The sequence below is a fragment of the Anticarsia gemmatalis genome, chromosome 2, assembly GCF_050436995.1.
Source record: "Anticarsia gemmatalis isolate Benzon Research Colony breed Stoneville strain chromosome 2, ilAntGemm2 primary, whole genome shotgun sequence".
Lineage (NCBI taxonomy): Eukaryota > Metazoa > Arthropoda > Insecta > Lepidoptera > Erebidae > Anticarsia > Anticarsia gemmatalis.
Window position 1 is genome coordinate 2,895,323 of NC_134746.1, and position 19,216 is coordinate 2,914,538.

A 19,216-nucleotide genomic window follows, 5' to 3' on the forward strand; every position below is an offset into this window, starting at 1 on the left:
AAATAACGCAACTTCTGTGAAAAATGTACAAAAATCTTAAACCACGAATCAGGGGTTAAATTAATCAATTTTTTTTCGCTAGTATAGAAAGTAAGTGGCAATCCTGAAAAAAATAATTAGCCGTTGCAACACCATTTTCAGCTGTCAACCAGCAGCTGATTATCGAAGTTTTGTTACCTAAAACATTTATGTAATTTTTGCTGGGAAACATCTCTATAGAGGTAGTAATCACTGTTTATTTACTGATTTTCCATGTTTCTTACAACTATACCGACATATACTTGGATAGTTTTCACTTAATTGTCATATTTCTTGTTATGTAGATGCTGCGAAAAGTAGTGTTAGGTTCTGCTGGGGTGGCCGCTTTGATACCGGTGGTGGGTGCTGCGACACCCATCAAAGATGAGCCTGTAACACTGGCAGGTCCAGCCAGGCCTCCACCGATGAGGCTTTCCGAACTTCCGATATACGAAGCCCCACACGCCGAATATGCTGAGTATGTATACACCTAACCACAATATTTGGACAATATCTCGTGAATATACTTTAACTAAAGCCAAATATTAGTCATTCAAAGCTAATTGTTGCAGTTTTCGTACTTTTTACTGAAAACTATCCTATTATTTAATGCAATCTTTTTTTTTTCTTTCAGGTATGTACAAGCTAAAAGGAAAGAACGAGGTCCTGGTTACATTTCTTCTTTCCTATTATCACCTGTGCGAGCAATCCGTGAGCAGGTGCAGGTAGTGGTGGACCACACAGATCATGCCAAAAATGCTGTACAGGATCAGTACCACGAGTTTCAGGACAAAACCGACTGTAAGATCTTCTTTTTATACTACTTCGACTCTCATTTTGATGCAAAGCCCAAAGTCTCTTTCTATTTCAATTAAAAAATGTCTTTTTTCTATATTGTATAAGGAAGTCATGGTTAAAAAGTATAAAGGTCTTTTATTAAGTGGACATTGTCATATTTTCTATTATAACACTAGCCTAAACTAAGCTTTGTTATAATGACATAGTGACTTGTTTATATTATCTAATTAAGATGTACTTAGATAGAAATATACAATGTTTCTTTACCTATATTATTATGTTGTGATTATAGTATTTTTGATTAAATTTGAATTTTATCTGTTTACAGGGATTGTGAAATATCTGAGAGAGGAGGAAAACAAAGAGGTCAGATATGGTGCAGTAGCAATGGGGGGTCTCACTGGTTTCATATTTGGTCTAAGAGGAGGCATTATCAGGGTAAGTACTGCAGATAATTAATCAACTTAGACAAGTATACACCACATACCTAAAGTCACCCCCTTATTTCCATGAAGGTTGACAGGGACCAAATAATGATGACTAAGTTCTGAGTTTCCCTTAATTTACATTTTACATCCATACATTTAAGTAATTTACTCCTATTTTGCAATATAGTAAAAGTGACTTCTCTACTTTATGAATCTTTTATAATAATAAAAGATTAAGAAGATTATACTAAATTAAAATAATATTAATAAGATAAACAATATACATACTTATGAGCAGAGGCTTTAGTTCTTCAGCCGATGCTAAAGTCAAGTTATTAAAGGTAACAAAATTGTTGGTCAACACAATATAACAAATTCATGGAATATATTTCTCCTTCATTCAGTATGTTTGCAAACAAAATTTCCCACCATGATTCAGCTATAACAATATATAGGAAATAAACATTCACAGTCAGGTGTTATTATTACACATAAGTGTTAAGAAATAATGTTGCAATATGAAAGTGGGAAGGTAGTTACGTTTTCCCATAACATTTTGTATGACATCAGAGAGAAGTTTCTTTTAAAGTGACCATTTCAATAATCATTGTTTACTTTCTTATGATTCACCTTAATTTTTTTAAGCAATTGCACATCATTTGTTAACAAGATATTTATTTTTCACATATTTGTGTATAGTGTTCCATTCCCTTTTAGAGAACCAGGACTATTAAATATGTCAAAAATTAGAAATCACTTGTCATTTAAGCAGAGCTCATTCGTAACCCAGCTCTCAGAATGTCTCATATTGCAAAAGCATGATATCCTTTTAATTTCTCATTTTATCTTATTTCCAGCGAGTAATATACGCGGGCACAGGTACCACACTGATGGGCCTAGTGTGCTTCCCTGAAGAGACCAAGGAAACATTGAAGAACAACTCAGCACTAGCCAAGCAGTACATCAATATTGCCTACAACTTCCTATATGGAGGTATATATTTAATTTTTTCAAAATATTATGACCAAATTTTCACTGTATGAAAGTTATTTCTGAAAACGAGAAGTTTTTGTAGACCAATCAGATATGATTGTAAAATTGAATGATTCTGTTATTTATGGCTGTTTTTGTTAATGACAACATTATTATTATGAATATCAGTATAAGTACAAGAGATTGTTCTGCAATACAACTGTAATACGCATCTGAGCTCTACTTCATCCAGAATAACTTTTGGTGTACCATAATACTTTTTTCAAAATTTACTAGTGAAACCCGGTGACCCTCAACTGGAGGTGAAGTTCCCCGAATTGTCTTTCCCCAAAGACTTTTCGGAGTTCGTCGATATGACAGTTTCGTTGGCGTCATCAGTCAAGCAGGCAGTGATGCCACCACCAGCTAAAGAGGAGGCCAAACCAGTTGAAAAGAAAGAATAGGTAGAACAACAGAGGTGGCATTAGCATGGTGGCAGACGCTTTGTTTCGATGTTTTGTACAGCCAGATCTATATAACTAAGATGTCACATGGCAACATTAGATCTGGCACCTAATTTTAAAGGGCTTTTGCTTTGGTTTTGCCTTTATCGCGCGCAAGATTTATGTTTTCTGTATTTTAGAAATTATGATTTTTGCCTATTGTTTACAGTTCATTCAAATGCATGGTTTGGTTTTAAGTTTAACATAGTTCATCTGCTTTAACACGGTTTTACACTTTTACATGATATACCTATATTCCCTAGGTCTGTTAAACAATGATTTTCATGCAACTTGAGGTTTTGTTTGTGTGACTAGCAATTTCAACAGCTTGCTTTCTAACACTGATTTGATGCTAGTTCCTAATGGTTTTATAACAAAACACTAATCGTATCTAAATTTTTCCAGATCGTACAGGGGAAGAAGTCGATGATCACCAACATACATTACCAGGTTAGTTCGCGGCCAACATACCACCCACTTTGTTCTTCCACAATAGTATAAAATTGTAAGAACATTATCTTTCCTTGAGGGCTTTTTTATAATTTTATTCTTTTGTTACAGTTCCGTGATGTGAAGATGTCGAGTTTCTATCAATCAACCTTTATAGTGAAACAATAATTTATTTGCTAGTCTGTTAAAATGTAATTACACACAATCACGTATGTAATAAAAATTAAATAAAAAATATATATTTTTACTACAATCATTTATTAGAGTAAAACTTAGTTCACAAAAAAATAAATGTAACTTTTCACTTATTACTTGTTACATTGTACTTATGCGAAAATCATTTCTTCGCGTCTCTTCTTAGTGACCACAGTTCCTGGCTTGTGTTGTGCTTCAGGGTGGTTCATAAGCTCTGGTGGACAAGTGGACACTGAGCTAGTCAGTAGTACTTGCTTCAGATCATAGAACAACGCCGAATCTTCTTTAGTAACAAACGAAATGGCTTTACCAGTCTTGCCCGCACGACCAGTACGACCGATACGATGGGTATAATCCTCAATAGTTTTGGCCATATCATAATTGATAACCATACTGACGTCCTTGATGTCGATACCACGACCGGCAACATCTGTCGCCACCAGGATATCCTTCGAACCATTCTTAAGACTGGCCAAAGCAAAGTCACGCTGTTCTTGGCCTTTACCACCGTGCAATGTACACGCGTTGAAGCCGAGTTTCTCCAAACCTTTAGCAAGAACGTCCGCACCCTTCTTTTGGTTGACGAAAATGATGATCGGTGGTTCGACGCCACGCTGTAATATCTCCGTAAGCTTCCTGCGCTTCTCATTCTCGCCGATCATGTAGACGACTTGTTCGGTTCTATCTACTGGTTTACCGACGGATCCGATGTATACTATAGCTGGTCTACGTAAATAGCTCCTAGCTAGGCGTTCGACTGCCGGCGGCATAGTCGCCGTAAACATCACAGTTTGTCTGTACTTCTTCTTAGAGTTGTAATTTGCGAGTAGAAGCGATGCGTCTTCAGCGGCATCAGTGTCAGGTTTGATGTTGGACACAGGCATGTATTCTAAAATCTTCTGCACATCGGGCTCGAAACCCATGTCAATCATACGATCAGCCTCGTCAAGTACGACGTAAGTACAGCGAGTTAGCACCAAGTATCTGTTTTCTAAAACGTCAATAAGACGACCAGGAGTAGCAATGACAATTTCACAACCCAACCTCAATTTGAAACCCTGTTCCTCTCTTGAGAGACCTCCCACCACAACAACAGATGTGATACCTAATGGGATTCCAAATTTGTTAGTTTCCTCCTCAATCTGCTGAGCCAACTCACGGGTTGGGGCCAATATGATTGCATAAGGTCCTTGATCGGCATCCTCCATGCGTTCACTCTTAGGAAGAGACTGAATCCAAGTAAGTAGAGGAATAAGAAAAGCTAGAGTTTTACCAGAACCAGTTTCGGCAACACCAATAATATCTCTGTTCTGTAAGCCAATGGGAATAGCTTGCCTTTGAATTGGAGTAGGGCTTTTATAACCAACTTTGCTAATAATGTCCATAATGTCAGGATGGAAGCCAGCTTCCTTCCAGGAACGGATTGGATTAGGAATCTTTCCTCCTTTAATAGTAATGTTATAATCTTCTCTGAAGATACGCCAATCTCTTTCAGTCATCTCATCCTGATCTTTTTCAGACCAGTGACGGTCGTCCCATTTCTGTTTATCTTCCTTCTTCTTAACTTTTCTGAGTCGTGACTTTTCCTGTTCTTTTTCCAACTCTGTGCGTCTTTTCTCTAACAGATTACCATAAAACTTACTATAATCTTTTTTCTGTGATTTAATGTCTATCCCCGCAATATGACCCCTGCCAAAGAACTGTACTTGATGTCTCTCTTTATATAAAGCATTGTAATCATTTGAAGTATCTTCTGATGCATCCCAATCAAAGACAAATTTACGATCATTCAGTCTCCTAACTCTGCGCTTTTTCTTCACAATACCAAGATATCTTGCTTTAATGGCCTCTTCTTCTCGTTCTTTGTCTTTAGTCTTTGAGACATCTTCATTTTTGTCTTTCTTATCATCTCTGCGATCCATTGCAGCCTTTCTCTCTTCATATTTCCTTTCTCTTTCCCTCTCCTCTCTTTTTTCTTCTCTTCTTTCACGCTCTTTCTCCCTATCTTCTCTATGTTTTTTCTCTTCATCTTTCTTGGTAGGGCCTGTTAGATCTATTGTCGTGATAGTTGGTCTCTCAACATTAGCTCTCATAGCTTCCACTTGCTTCTGACGTCTTTCTAAAGCTAACGCAGCTCTCTGCTCTTTTGTAAGAAACACGGGTTTACTGCGTGCCTCTTCCTCAGCCTTCTTTTTAGCAAGCAGCTCTTCAAGAGACAATGGCTCACGTTTAATAGGTTTTACATCATCATCCTTATCCTCATGATTGTCTTCTTCTTCATTTTTACTTTCCTCTTCTTTTCTACTCTTGGATTTTTCTTTATCTTCATGTTTTCTATCTTTGTCCTTGCCGTCACGTTTTTTTGGGCTTCTAGAACGACGATCTTTGCGCGATGGACTTCTGGAGCGTTCGCGTTCTTTCCGCGAGGGACTACGTGGTCTATCCCCATCTTTTTTTGAAGGGCTCCGAGAACGCTCGCGTTCTTTCCTTGATGGACTGCGCGATCGTTCTCTCCGTTTATTTTTCTCACGATGCTCGCGGTCATCGTGCCGGTCTTTGTCTCTCCGCTCCCTAGACCGCGAGCGTCTCCGCTCAGGACTTCTGTCCCGTGCCATCGGTAATAACTTCCAAACTGTTTATGTACTATGACACAAATTTAAAGAAACGTAATAAGAATTACACAAAAGTGCACAACCAACCGCAATATTTTCACTATTTTGTGACAGTGACATCTTACACGAGTTGCCATTATAACTAATTTTAATAGAAATATTTTGAGCTCCACTTAAAATTAAATCTATTTAATCGAAATTGTTAGTCTAATAAAAGGAAAATAATGACGCTATCAAATTCAATGAAACAGTCTTGTTTTGTGAAATAATATCAATACATACAGTTCCAGTTGCCGCGTTGCCTTCCGTAAATTAATTAACGCGCAACGGCAACGGCAACTCGTACTTGACCAAAATGACGATGATTTGACATTCGTGACACAATAGCAATAAAAGCATCGTGGTGACATACAATTCGCCTGAGACATTGAATATTGTGACATAATAAATTATTATAAAATAAAGTGAGGTGTTCTTAACTTAGTAACACAGTACAAAAGTTATTATATGGTGCATCAGTAGTGAAAGTAACATATTGAACCGTGTGCGCATTTATTAAAACTTTTACCTAGTTTTCAAGTAATGTTTAAATTTCAATGGAAACATCAACATCATACCAAGTGTGCGTAACCTCGGCAGCTGCTGCGGTGGTCGCTGGAGTTGTGACATACGTTTATTATAAGCATAAACGAAGACCTAGAGATGCTAGTGAGGTTTTTGACTATTTGAAGATCGTAACAGTTACCACCGAGGAATGTTGTGATAAAGTCGTGGATGAATTGAGAAGGTAACTTGATATCTGTCTTTATTTATTGAACTGGGACCTTTTGCCGCCATTTATAGGCCTTTTAAAGCTATATATAAACTTTTTCATTTATAAAACTTAGTAATAGAAGTTATAAACAAAAAAACTTTTTTTAGTGTTATAGTTTGTACTACGACATTGTGGTCTAATCATATATTATTAATATATTTGCAGGAGAAGTAAAAAATATAATGCCTTAGGTTTTGATTGTGAGTGGGTAACAGAAAAGCAGGGGAAGAGGCGTCCTGTGGCATACATTCAGTTATCTTCTTACGATGGATACTGTGGTTTATTCAACATGAATGTTATGAAGTCTATTCCACCATCTTTAAAGGTATGTTTAGTTTCCAACAATTTATTTGTTATAGTCTTAGTGAGTACATTTAAACCTCTCCCACATTCTGAGAGAAGACGCCTGCCCAAGAGTGGGACTGTAATAGGTAGATATATGTTTTATGAAGATTCAGTTTCATTGTTTTAACAAGAATAGTAAAATTGTGCCACTAGATCTAATGATTTCAATAGATGAGAAATTTACTGTACATAAAAATATCAATTGCATCTTTTTGTTACAATGTATTTGCTATTTTCCAATTAAAATTAAGTTACATTGTTGCAGAGCCTACTAGAAGATGAAACTATTTATAAAGTGGGTGTGGCGCCCGCAGATGACAGCCAGTACCTGTTCCACGACTTTGGAGTAGCTTGCAAGCAAACTCTGGACCTGAGGCATTTGGCCGATCTGTCTAGACATGAGCCTGGTGGTCTTGCCTTTTTGGCTAAGTCTGTACTTGGAGCTGTCATGGATAAAAGTTGGAAGGTAACTAGAAAATAATTACTTTTTATATGCAGTAGACGAGCTAATAACTGATTTCCAAAGTAATTCTTGGTACATATGAACATGTGAAGAAGAACTATGGTCTGATTTCAAAAATCTGCATAAAATGTAGGAATTTTGGTATAATAACACAATTTTTTGAGAGAAATCTTTCTTTACTACCCTTATAAAGTAACAAAAGATGCTTTTATTACAGCTAAATGCTACACAGATAGTGAATTCTGTCTCTTATTCTACATTTAACGTTTTATAACTATATATTCTGATTTAACAGGTCCGTTGTAGTGACTGGGAAGCAGAGGAACTAACAACAAGACAAGTTAACTATGCTGCGATTGATGCACATGCTGCTATTAGAATTTACACAAGTCTTCTACAAAGACTAAGATGGCAGAATGCACCGTTTCCTTGGTCCACAAAATGGGAGCCCGATGAACTGTGCAGACGACTTGCTGATAGGAAATATAAAGCTAGGAAAAATAATAATAATAACAAAGCAAAGTGAGTAAAGTCTTTTTTCTTAATCTTATTTATAACAATATAAGAAGCATTGCAAATTATACCTGTCATAAAAAATGCATACAGTTATGCACAAATCACTCCTGTTATGCATAAAGGCAAAAGTTTATGCATTAAACCTATGTTTTGCCTTTATTAATTTTAATCCCATGTAATATTAAAATTAACAAAGGCCATTTCACCAGTCAAGTTACCAAACTCCAGGCATTAATAATTATTATATTAATAATTGCCTTATTTATTTTCAAAACAAGAAGAAGTATCAAAATATCATAGGTATATCCTGTTTCTCAGATTGCATAAACAGTTGTAAAAACTTGTTTTTCTTAATGTTCACACTTTCTCTTTCGTATTTATTTATCCTTGTTGATAGTGTGAACACTCATAAATCTCATGTTACTAATATTGTAACAGAAAATCTTTGTGAGGATGAATGTATGCATGTTTCACTTTTACTTAAAAACTACTAGACGGATTTTAATGAAATTCGTTAAATAATAGCTTAAACCCTCGATACGACATGCGGACGAAGTTGCAGACAAAAGCTAGTAATTATATATTTATGTTAATCATATCTGTTTCCTTTCATACAAAAATAATGGCCTGCTATTGTCGTATCTGATGACTATACAAAAATAAATACGTGTACTTTTGACTAATCAATGAAATCTCGATGACTGAAATCCATATCGTAAATTCTCATGATAATTATTTGGAAAACGTAAACAAGTGATGCAATGTTGAAAATTAATGTTTATTCATTTTGTCACCTATACCTACTTATATCTTGTAGGTATTTTATGTATAGGATGATCAATGAATCTGATATCTGTTGGAAATAAAAAACTATTATGTTATATAACAATTTTAGGAAAACATAGTCAAAATTACCGTTAAACAGCATTTACGTAACTCTAGGTAAATTTGTAAAACCAGACATAATTTTTAATAGGTAGGTATCTCTAGTACAATTATTAGTATAAATTATATAACATTTTATGAATGAAAACATAGGTGAACCTAACGAACGAATTTCGATTAAATTCAATTCAAAGACAACATTAACTTAGATATTTAGTTTCATTCATAAACTTACGATTGAATGGAAATACGAAAGTGTTATACATTTCTTGGTAAAGGCAAGAAAGTACCAAGAATCTGACGCAAGGTTTATAGAACTATAACATTATTGTTGTGCAATAAAACATGTTTATACCATGGTAGTATGTACTTCCCCTTAGCTACATACGCGATACGCTACGCCACATCGGTTTTCCTCATACAGAGAATTATCTCGCGTTCCAAACGATTTGTGTGACGGCATAGTTTTTTTATGAGTCAACATTGTTGTACGGCCTGATTGGAAGATAACTGTGCTTTGCAATAGTTTATTATTATTTTATAATTATGATGATGACTAAATAAGATGTTAGTTTGTTAATTATTTAAGGATTTTTTTTTCTAATTATAAATGCTTAATCGACTCTGTCCTAGGTTTTTTGTTCTTATGTCTTGATAGCTTAGTCAATTTGAATTCAATAATGACGTAACATTTCCGACAGTTACCGTTACGGCGTTCAAATCGTAAGATTAAAACTAGAACTCTATTAAAACTACTATAATCTTACGTAATGAATTCAAGGGAAGTTTATTTTTCAAGGAAATGGATTGAAAGAAATATAATATACATTATTTCCTTTACTATAAGTCGTCGGGAATTATATTTCTTTTACTATACAGTCCCCGGGAATTTTACCTGCTTACGCGCGACCCATCCATTCATGAGTCTGATAACCTCGTTTAACGCATAACAATTACATTTCGGTAAAACCACTGACTGGGTTAAGAATACTTGTGGTGAAACTGCTGGTAAAACCAATTGTTTTTATTAATAGACTTAATTGAGTTTTAATGAGATGGTTTCATTGTTTTGGTGTTTCCCGAATCTGGCCTAGAAATAAGCAAGAGCTTCTTAATTCGACTGTTATTCTTTCTATAGTATCTATGAATAGTATGATCTCTACAGTCTCTACTTATTTTATAAATTCGAAAGTAGTCTTTGTGCTTAAACCACAGAACCAATTTAAAGGAAATTTTATACTAAAATAGTTTGAGAACCTCAGAAAAGACAATGGATAGTTTTTATCCTGAAAAACTCTTAAGAACTATGCATTTGGTATACCATGTAACTACAGTCCACGCGGATGCAGTCTCGGTAAAGAGCGAGCGCTCAATACAATACTTATGGGATAAATATTTAATTTTAAACGTTACGACACATAAGATCCTTCTTATATTACCAGTTGTGTCAACCAACTCATTTCGACCTTGATCGCAGATGGACTTTGTTATTTTCCCATATTTTTTCCTCACGGAAGATACGTTTGTTATTTAGTTTTGCATAACATCTCGTAAAAGATAAACTTTAGGATAAATTATGTGTAGTAGTAATTGCGTCATAGAAGGAAATCTTGAATAAGAAAACCGGTCGCCGGTGAGAATAGTGCCCCATTTACCGTAAACCTACAATACAGATTAACGCTTGTAGGAACTCTTGATATACAAACAGGTTTAAGAATCTAATTGTTATTTATTGATGTCAGAGCAAGACTTTTTGTTTCGTTTAATAAAGTACTTATGTTTTTACCTGACTCCGACGCAATGGGGTAAAGGGATTTGGGTTTATCCATTTACATAAATCTGAGATTTATTAATCTTTTCGTGTGAGAGCTTTTGCTCGGCGCCCTACAGTGCAACAAATGTGGGCATTGGCAGGGATGTCCGGGTCGTCATGACACATTCTATAGTCCGCCAAGTTAGTAGACCTTGCACGCAAGCTTCGAGGTTGCCGGAAGTGTTTAAAGCACTGAATTTAGAACAACTGTTACTCGTAGGCTTATTCAGTTGACGGAGGCCTGGTCGATACAGCTAGACCTATTTGAAAATACACAGAATTATAATGTTGATAAACCGTGCGTGCCAAGATCTCTGAAAAAAAACTATTAATAAAAGTACCATAAGACGACAAAATGTAAATAGACTGAAAACAACCAAATTATATTATGAATTGTCTTCCAGGTCGAAAGAGCCGAAGGTTGGCAAAGACGGCGTGGTGATGAGCAAGCGCTACCCGAACGCGACGCGCTCCAAGCCTCTGTACCACAACTGTTTCCTACAGGCCCCTGATGGAGAGCTGCTGTGCACTTGCGATAGTAAAAAGGCTTTATGGTAAGTCTTAAAAGAATATTGCATTAGTGTGTAAAAACTATTTGAGAGAACACGCAAGTGTTTGACGGTTCAAACCCGTGGCAACACACCAATGTCTTTTCGGAGTTATGTGTGTATTAGAATAATTATTATCACTTGTACCAACGGTGAAGGAAAACATCGTGGTGCAACCTTGCAAGCTTAAGAGTTCTTTAAATTAGTTTTTGAGGTATGCAAAGTCCCCAACTCGCACTTGACCAGTATGGTGGACACAAGGCCTAGCCCCTCCCCCATTAAGGGAGGAGACCTTTACCCAACAATGGTACCAATAAAACTTATGGACTCAAGCAAAAATACTATAACTCATTCTTTTATACAGGTATGTAGAAAAAGAGCTAGCAGACGTGGTGAAAGAGGACCCCCTGACGGTACGGCTGCGCTTCGAGCCCGCGGGCCGAAGTGTGGGCGACGTGGGCCGCTACTACCAGCTGCAGAAGGAGAACAAGTGTGTCGTGTGCGGCGGTACCAACTCTTACATCAGGAAGAACGTCGTGCCTAGAGAGTATAGGAAGTATTTTCCAGGTAGGTTGCTTACTTGTTACTTATTTCATTCTTTATTGTCTACCACTAACGACTATGTTAATGGCGAAACATAGGTATTTTATACACCTTCAAGTATAATTACGAGATATTATATGTATTTAATAACAATATTACGACAAGCGTTTGAACTGTTTTATGTAATTGTTATAATTGTCTTAGCAAACTAGCCTGTAGTGTATAAAATAGCAAACCACTTATAACAGAACATATTGCATGAACGAGGTCGAATGGCAAACAATAAACTGCTATACTTCTGTTTATTGAGCTACTAGCTGACCCGCGCAACTACGCTTGCGTCACATAAGAGAGAATAAAGCTTGGGTCATAATTTTCCCCGTTTTTGTAACATTTTTCGTTGCTACCCCGCTCCTAATGGCCTTAGCGTGATGTTATATAGCCTTCCTCGATAAATGGGCTATCTAACACTGAAATAATTTTTCAAATCGGACCAGTAGATCCTGAGATTAGCGGGTTCAAACAAACTCTTCAGCTTTATAATATTAGTATAGATTTATCAAACGACTGTGGGTCAAGTCACTCTCACAATATTTTCAGGCGCCTTGATACTTTAAACTTAGACCTATTTTACCAAACTTGCTCCACCGTTGTACAGAGATCATGAAAGACCACTCCTCCCACGACGTGGTGCTGCTGTGCTGCGACTGCCACCAGGTCAGCAACATGCGCGACCAGGCCGTGCGCGAGCGACTCGCGGCGCTGTGCTCCGCGCCCTTCGCCGCGCATCACAGCTCTAACAAGTATACTGAGGATTCTGCTTGCAAGTACGTACAGTACTTACTATTTGTTTTAAGTAGCTTTTAAAAATAGTACTCTTTGTCGTTGTTTAGTCGTAAACTATTATCATGTAAATTTTCATCCAAAACGGTTCAAATTTTCAAGTGAAAAGTGGACAAGTTATAATATTAGTAAGGATTTCAGCGGCATTAGGTGGACTTTTAATGATAGAAAATAGAAGAGATTCGATTATATTGGAAGCATCAAGCATCTTCCTTCTACAAGTATCCTAGGTCTACCTGATCAGAAAAAAACCATTATTGTTTTTATCGTTGTCCTGACATCCATCAAAAAGTCTATCTTGAGAATGAATAAAACATGAACTACTGTCTGCAAGTAACTAGAACTGTGAATAAACATATTTTATCAATTACAGACGTATCCGTTCAGCGGCGCGCGCCCTGCACTACCAGTCTCGCAAGCACGAGCTGCCCGAGGCGCGGCGCAAGGAGCTCGAGGACATCATTCTGCAGTACTACCCTTTACATAATGAGATCACTGTGGAACTGCTACGAGAGGCCTGCGAGCTGCAAGTTATGTGAGTACACTTTGTGTTTAAGGCCATCTAGTTTACTCATTCATCATATATGGTTAGTGGTAAATGAGTTTCGTTTACCTCGCAAGTTGAGCCAGTTTTCAGTTTAAGTGACCTTAGCTGGCATAGTTGGTAGTGGTGAAATATGTATGGAAAACTCGATCAACTATGTAAGCTGAACTAAACTATCTTCTTTAGCTGGCCGTGGATGTAGAACTTGGACAAAGGTCGTTGACATGGCTTAACGACTGTTATACTCTTTGACCATAATGGGAACCAACTTTTTACAAACAAAATTACCCATTAGCCAATACTACCCATGCCTGAATAACTTATTAATTAAAATATCTTGTTTTAGTTACGAGAACGCTGAGTACGAGTCCCACGGTATGAAAGTAGTGGAATACTTCCTGGAACGCGAGGGTCTACTGCGTCTGGAGGAGGTGTGGCGCCAGCACTTCCTAGACAGCATGGAGCCTAAGTACATGCCTGAGTTGTGGTCCATAAAGCACAACGAGGAAAGGTGTGTAATGCTAGTTATCGAAACTTTAGTCTAAAGGTGAAGTTTGTTATCTACTAGATATGCCCGCTTAATTAAATTTCTGGTAAAAATGTCCCTTGAATATATTCTATGCACTCAAATTATATTGTTAATTTAATAAGAGAACTGCAGAAAAGAGAGAAAGCAAGATATAAGGGAGTTATATGTACAATATTTAGTGCTCGTCACAGACTGCCACTGCTTCAAATATCATTCAAAAAGCCTGTGATTTGGTCTGTTTACATGCAATGGTCTGGCAAAACTGTGCTGATATTGTGTTACAAAAATATAAGGTTACTAACTTCTTTTTTGTTTTCAGATTGCGAGTAAAATGGAAGGAAGGAAGGCTAACGCAAAAAGACTTGAAGTCCATTGGATTGACGAAAATTTGAGAAATTAAATTTAAGAAAAAAATGTCATGCGTCCGTTGCGTGCGGTTTAGGATAGCGCATGACAGCTGCATACGAAACGCATCAAACACGGCAAAGATTCTTTAATACAATTACTCATTTTATTTTAATATGTTATACGAAAATGTGAAATATTATAGCATCTTTACCGTGCCACTGTGCGATGCAAGTAAAGTAACTATTTAAGTAACGTATTAAAGACGGAGACAATATTATTGTCAAATGTTTTTTTTTGTATTTCAAGACTTTTTCATTGTGACTACAGTCTTCTCGTCTGCAACAACGTGTTTTAAATCTAAAGTTGTAAGACGTGCATTTTAACTCGCTTTAATAAAATCTGAATTATTTGTAAATAAAACTGCCGGGATGATCTTTTCAGATTTTAAAACTATTTACTAACTAAGGTACCCGCGGGTATTAAGGCCTAGCTAAGGGAGATTTGTAATAAAATGAAGAATATCCAATATAATCAAACAGTTTTTATAATAATCAGTCATGTACTTATATTACTACCGAGTTTAAACAAAAAATAGCTTCTAAAGCTTAAAACTAAAACATTATATCACTTTTAAAAAAACGCTGTCTTTAGGCCTTATTATAATAGGGTAGGGTAAAAAGGCCTATACTATAAACTATTCAAAAATCAACTTAAACTAAGTAAATTAGTATTCTTGATCATTAACATAAGGCAATAGAAAGCATAGTAGTTTTAATAAATTAAATAAATTGTATCAGGACATTGCATCATCGCATCCATCAGGACATTGAAAATCATCAGTATATTCTGCAGTCAAACCGACACATTCCTCGTGGTACCACTTGAAGCATCGCGAACATTGCCTCATTGCATCATCCATTCTATCTTCTTTGCAGGCATGACCGTACCGATATTTATTTTTTTGTGATTTATTTTTGTCAGATCGCCTTCTGACCACAATGCTCGTTTGGGAGGCATCGTGACTGTAAGCACTGAAAATAATAATAAATAAATTGAAAATATAAACTACGTATAAACTACCCTCTAACAAACATTTTAAAAACACGCTCCTACTTATATAGCAGTTAAAAAAATAGGAGTATAATAAGGCCTATTGTAAAATTTTATAGGCCTTAATATCCGCCAACCACCTATTTACAGAAAAGAATAATAATATAATTTTTATAACTACAAGTCTCTTAAAACGGTAATCTAAGGACAAGCATACGTTAATTAATAAGCGGACAGTCAATACAGGTTGGTAAATATGATATTTTCTAAACAACTTACGTTTTACTGGAGTCAATTTTTATAATTCGTGCTGCTGAACCGCACTTCTGAATTATTTCGACGATATTTGCGGGGGGAGAAGTGCAAGAGTGTGTCCGCCACTTTGCAGCGACTCGTATACGCTCTGAGCTTGTGTGACTGTAATCTTGATCGTCTACTACTGTATTTCGTACGTTTTTTGTTGTTTAGGCCTTATTACCCGACAGGCCTTAATACCCGCAGGTACCTTAGTTTAATGTAGGTTACTTCCAAAATGTTTGCCAATCCAAAGCTAATCTTGTATTTTTTATTATGTTTATGACTTAGTACAAATTCCATATCCACATAACCTATGTCTTCATCAAATAATTATTAGACGTTTATAAATAAAGATTTATTTTATACAAAGAAAATTCTTTAGAACTGGTTTGTTCTCGAAGGTTTTTGTAACAGGAAAATGTACAGCATCCTAAGATTTCTTATCGTCTTGAAATGTGCATTTATGTGTGAATTAGATTGTTCTTACTCATTTTTAACATATCCCACCGCTTTTATGGAAACGTGTTCGGGCTATACATACGGAGTTTATTTTTTAACAGTTGAAAATATAATAAATTTTTACACCCCAAATTTTCATTTTATTTAATATTATGCTCTCTGTGTGTATACCATTACTTACACAATAATACGACTCTTCCACATAAGGGAAGCCAGAAGAGAGATCAATGAAGACCTCTTGGTTTTATACTTACAAACTTTCCTTGCTTCATTTATATCCATACATCTGTCATACAAAATGTAAATATGGGTATTACATTTTGAAGTAGGTAATGGTGCGGTATGCGTATCCGAACAGTTCTAGACACAGTAGTGCCAACATTAGAAAATAAACTGTCATGGCTGACATTACTCGTTATGTCAAAAAGTTTAAAATTCAAACAGTTCGTTCAACTGAATCTCGCTGATATTTATTGTGTTATTATTTTTTTTGAAATTGTGCGGAAATAAGTTTTAAAAGTGAGCTTTGTAAGGCTTCTTTCTCGATAGTGAAACAAGATGACCAATACGAAGCAACTGAAGATCACCAAACTATTTCGAAAAGGAGGTTTGTGTTATACTAACAACAAACAAAAATATGATAAATATTTACTTAATCTAATAGAAAACCACATCCGCTTTCGAATAAAATGTTAGATCTTCATAATGTCAATATTAGGCACGACATGCCAGTGACTTTTTCGTAAGCGGATAATTCCGAATGTTGATATGTTATTTTTAGCTACAAAACTTCCCGAAGACTGTGATGAACTGCAAGAAGAGATACAACAACTAGAGCAGAGACTACGAGAGAAGCAAGATGAACTGTTTCAGTTACAACGAAATAGCTATAGGCACAAACCTTCACCGCCTAAGAAAAAGACTGATCATTTTGTTAGACCTCAGGTAAAAAAAATATCTAATAACTATATAGCATTTTACTAACTAGAATTAACTATGTTTAGATCCCTTGCAATAAAAGGTTTAAGTATGGTTGAGAACTTCCCATGTAGGTAACTGAAATTCAATAAAATTTTACTTATATTGTATGGAAATGACTAGGAAAACTTGAATAGCAATTTATAAAACCTATTGGGCTGATTTTGTTACTAATACTTCTATTTCTGAATGAATTTGTAATTTTGTGATCTTATGTAATTATGTTGATAATTTATAATTTGTAGAAAATAGTACTATCAAATGCAGTGGACAGCCTGAGAACAGACATGGAGCTGATGTCTGTGTTATCCGGCATTGAGGTGCAGTCATATGTGTTGGAAGATCACTGCTGCATCACATATCTGATGCAGCATGACTCTGAGCATCAGGTCAAGCATGGACTGAGGATTGAGCTTAAAGGAGGTTAGTGTTCTATGTTATTTATTTTGCAAATAAATTTCAAATTGCACCTAATCTTAAGTTTGGTTAGATACAATACAGCTTTTTGAGGCCTATGTTATAAAGACATCATATTCGAGGGGCCAGGAGTTTCTTGCCAGCTTTTCTCATTGGCGCTACCTTCTGAACTGGCGGTAAATTCACCCTCTGTATAACACCCACTGTCATAAATAAATGATTTGATTTTGATTTAGGCATTCTAACATACATAGCCAGATTTATGCACTTAATTCTTTAAAACATTGTGTTCTTTTATTATACCAAACAATTTTTTTTTATCAAGGCTTTTCAAATAGGTAAATGAGCTCTACCTCCTGAATTACTATTTGATTTACAGTAGTGTATAATTTTTCAGGCTTAAATGAAGTATCTAAATCGTCTTTACCTCTTGGATTCAATTTGAATGCAGTGATGGAGGACTATGATAACATCATGGTGCCAGAGTGTCTTGGTGCTATCAGGAAAGCATTAGTTGCTTATTATGATAGACTGGAGCAGTTTGAGGCACTTAAAGTAAGTTTACACAGATTTTACCAGTTTTTAATCGAAGCAAGTTCAAGGTCTTTAAGTTTTTTCAGGTTTTTTTATTTACTTGATATTTTACAGTCAAGAATTTTATACAATTTATTTTTGGAAGAGTATCAAACAGATTTGCAATGACATTTTATTATTTGAAACTGTGTTTTATGTGTCTAATAAAGAATAAACCTTTTAGCTTTTATGAAAATAAAAAAATTACACTACGAAGTTTAGTGAATATGTTCACCATTTTCTATTTTCAGAAACTGTTGAACATAGAAGCTCAGCTTTTCAAGATCCTGGATGGCTCTCACATGCAGATCACATTTGTGGCCAAGAGTGAGGTAGATGAGGACATAGAACCTTTTGATGTGGTGCTCATGTTAGACTACAGGGTCTATGATATAAGGCCTAAACAATTCTCCTTTAAAGAAATAGGTAAGTACACTCTCAAAAAGTCAATCATAGAATGATTGAGTTGCTTCCATTGATGGAATGATTTCAATGTTTTCGTAAATTATGCTGAAAATTGAACATTTCTTTGTTTTAGATCTCCCTGAAGGTGCTGCAGAGCTTCTGAGAGAACAGTGCGCGCTGTTCAAACGAAAGCCATTACACAAAGCATTCAAAGAAGTCTTCATTAGCGGCGTCGGACCTTATAAACTTGTAGAACAGGTGGGATTTTTATTTTCTTTGAATCCTCATGGCTTTTTTAACTTTATTAGATGCATATTTTAATTTGACCGACTGCAGGATTATACTTCCTAAACAAAAGAGTTTATGCAATCATTTTTGGTTAAACTAATGTTACCGAAAATCAATAACAGTTGTTGTTACATGCTGATCTCAGAGTCTACTAAAATTGAAAATTAATCCGAATCAATAGTTAATAGTTCCTTCAAGTAAACTTAACAATGTTACGTGTACGCAGGTGGGTACCCGGCCTACAGAGCAGCCCCGTCGTCGCAACAAGCGCTTCAAACCGAAGCACAACTACAACAACGACGACACCTTCCAGCCTGAAGACTGCTCTGAACATAGTGATGAAGCTGATGCAGAATGATTCGTAATTAATTATTTATAGTTATGTAACTTGTTTGTAAATAATTTGTTTGAATAGTAAACAGCTATATCGCCAACGCTAAGTAATTCGCTGGTTGGGACGTTGAGAGCAAGATTGATCAGTAATTTACACCTACCCACACAATTAAAATATTTTCATTGCTACATTTTATTTTCGTCATTTGCTACTTTTGCTAGTTTGTCAATATCAAGTTATTGGAGGTT

At 35.8% G+C, this 19,216-nt stretch overlaps 4 protein-coding genes across 6 annotated transcripts; 3 read left to right on the top strand and 1 right to left on the bottom strand.

Annotated features, from left to right (window-relative positions):
* The first annotated feature begins 110 nt into the window (after positions 1–110).
* LOC142979416 (uncharacterized) lies at positions 111–3,416 on the top strand. 2 transcript variants are annotated; one of them, XM_076124306.1, is made up of 8 exons: positions 111–221; positions 324–496; positions 653–819; positions 1,145–1,254; positions 2,102–2,237; positions 2,514–2,680; positions 3,125–3,169; positions 3,281–3,416. In XM_076124306.1, exons 2-6 carry the CDS (start codon positions 324–326, stop codon positions 2,678–2,680), a joined length of 753 nt encoding a protein of 250 aa, XP_075980421.1. In that variant the 5' UTR covers positions 111–221; the 3' UTR covers positions 3,125–3,169; positions 3,281–3,416. The 2 variants fall into 2 exon arrangements, with proteins under 2 accessions (XP_075980421.1, XP_075980429.1); XM_076124314.1 differs by lacking the exon at positions 2,514–2,680.
* Positions 3,407–6,097, bottom strand: LOC142979407 (putative ATP-dependent RNA helicase DDX23). The gene has a single exon (XM_076124294.1). The coding sequence runs from the start codon at positions 5,977–5,979 to the stop codon at positions 3,496–3,498; it is 2,484 nt and encodes an 827-aa protein (XP_075980409.1). The 5' UTR covers positions 5,980–6,097; the 3' UTR covers positions 3,407–3,495.
* A 264-nt stretch (positions 6,098–6,361) lies between these two features.
* Exd2 (Exonuclease 3'-5' domain-containing 2) lies at positions 6,362–16,123 on the top strand. 2 transcript variants are annotated; one of them, XM_076124336.1, is made up of 10 exons: positions 6,362–6,763; positions 6,956–7,115; positions 7,401–7,601; positions 7,894–8,120; positions 11,217–11,366; positions 11,725–11,927; positions 12,562–12,730; positions 13,120–13,281; positions 13,637–13,837; positions 14,139–16,123. In XM_076124336.1, the coding sequence occupies exons 1-9, from the start codon at positions 6,573–6,575 to the stop codon at positions 13,833–13,835; spliced, it is 1,662 nt and encodes a 553-aa protein (XP_075980451.1). In that variant the 5' UTR covers positions 6,362–6,572; the 3' UTR covers positions 13,836–13,837; positions 14,139–16,123. The 2 variants fall into 2 exon arrangements, with proteins under 2 accessions (XP_075980451.1, XP_075980442.1); XM_076124327.1 differs by having other exon boundaries at positions 13,637–13,801; positions 14,139–16,122.
* A 247-nt stretch (positions 16,124–16,370) lies between these two features.
* Positions 16,371–19,185, top strand: LOC142979451 (uncharacterized). The gene is made up of 7 exons (XM_076124360.1): positions 16,371–16,580; positions 16,755–16,918; positions 17,197–17,374; positions 17,766–17,923; positions 18,193–18,367; positions 18,480–18,604; positions 18,861–19,185. Exons 1-7 carry the CDS (start codon positions 16,532–16,534, stop codon positions 18,990–18,992), a joined length of 981 nt encoding a protein of 326 aa, XP_075980475.1. The 5' UTR covers positions 16,371–16,531; the 3' UTR covers positions 18,993–19,185.
* The last annotated feature ends 31 nt before the right edge of the window (positions 19,186–19,216 follow it).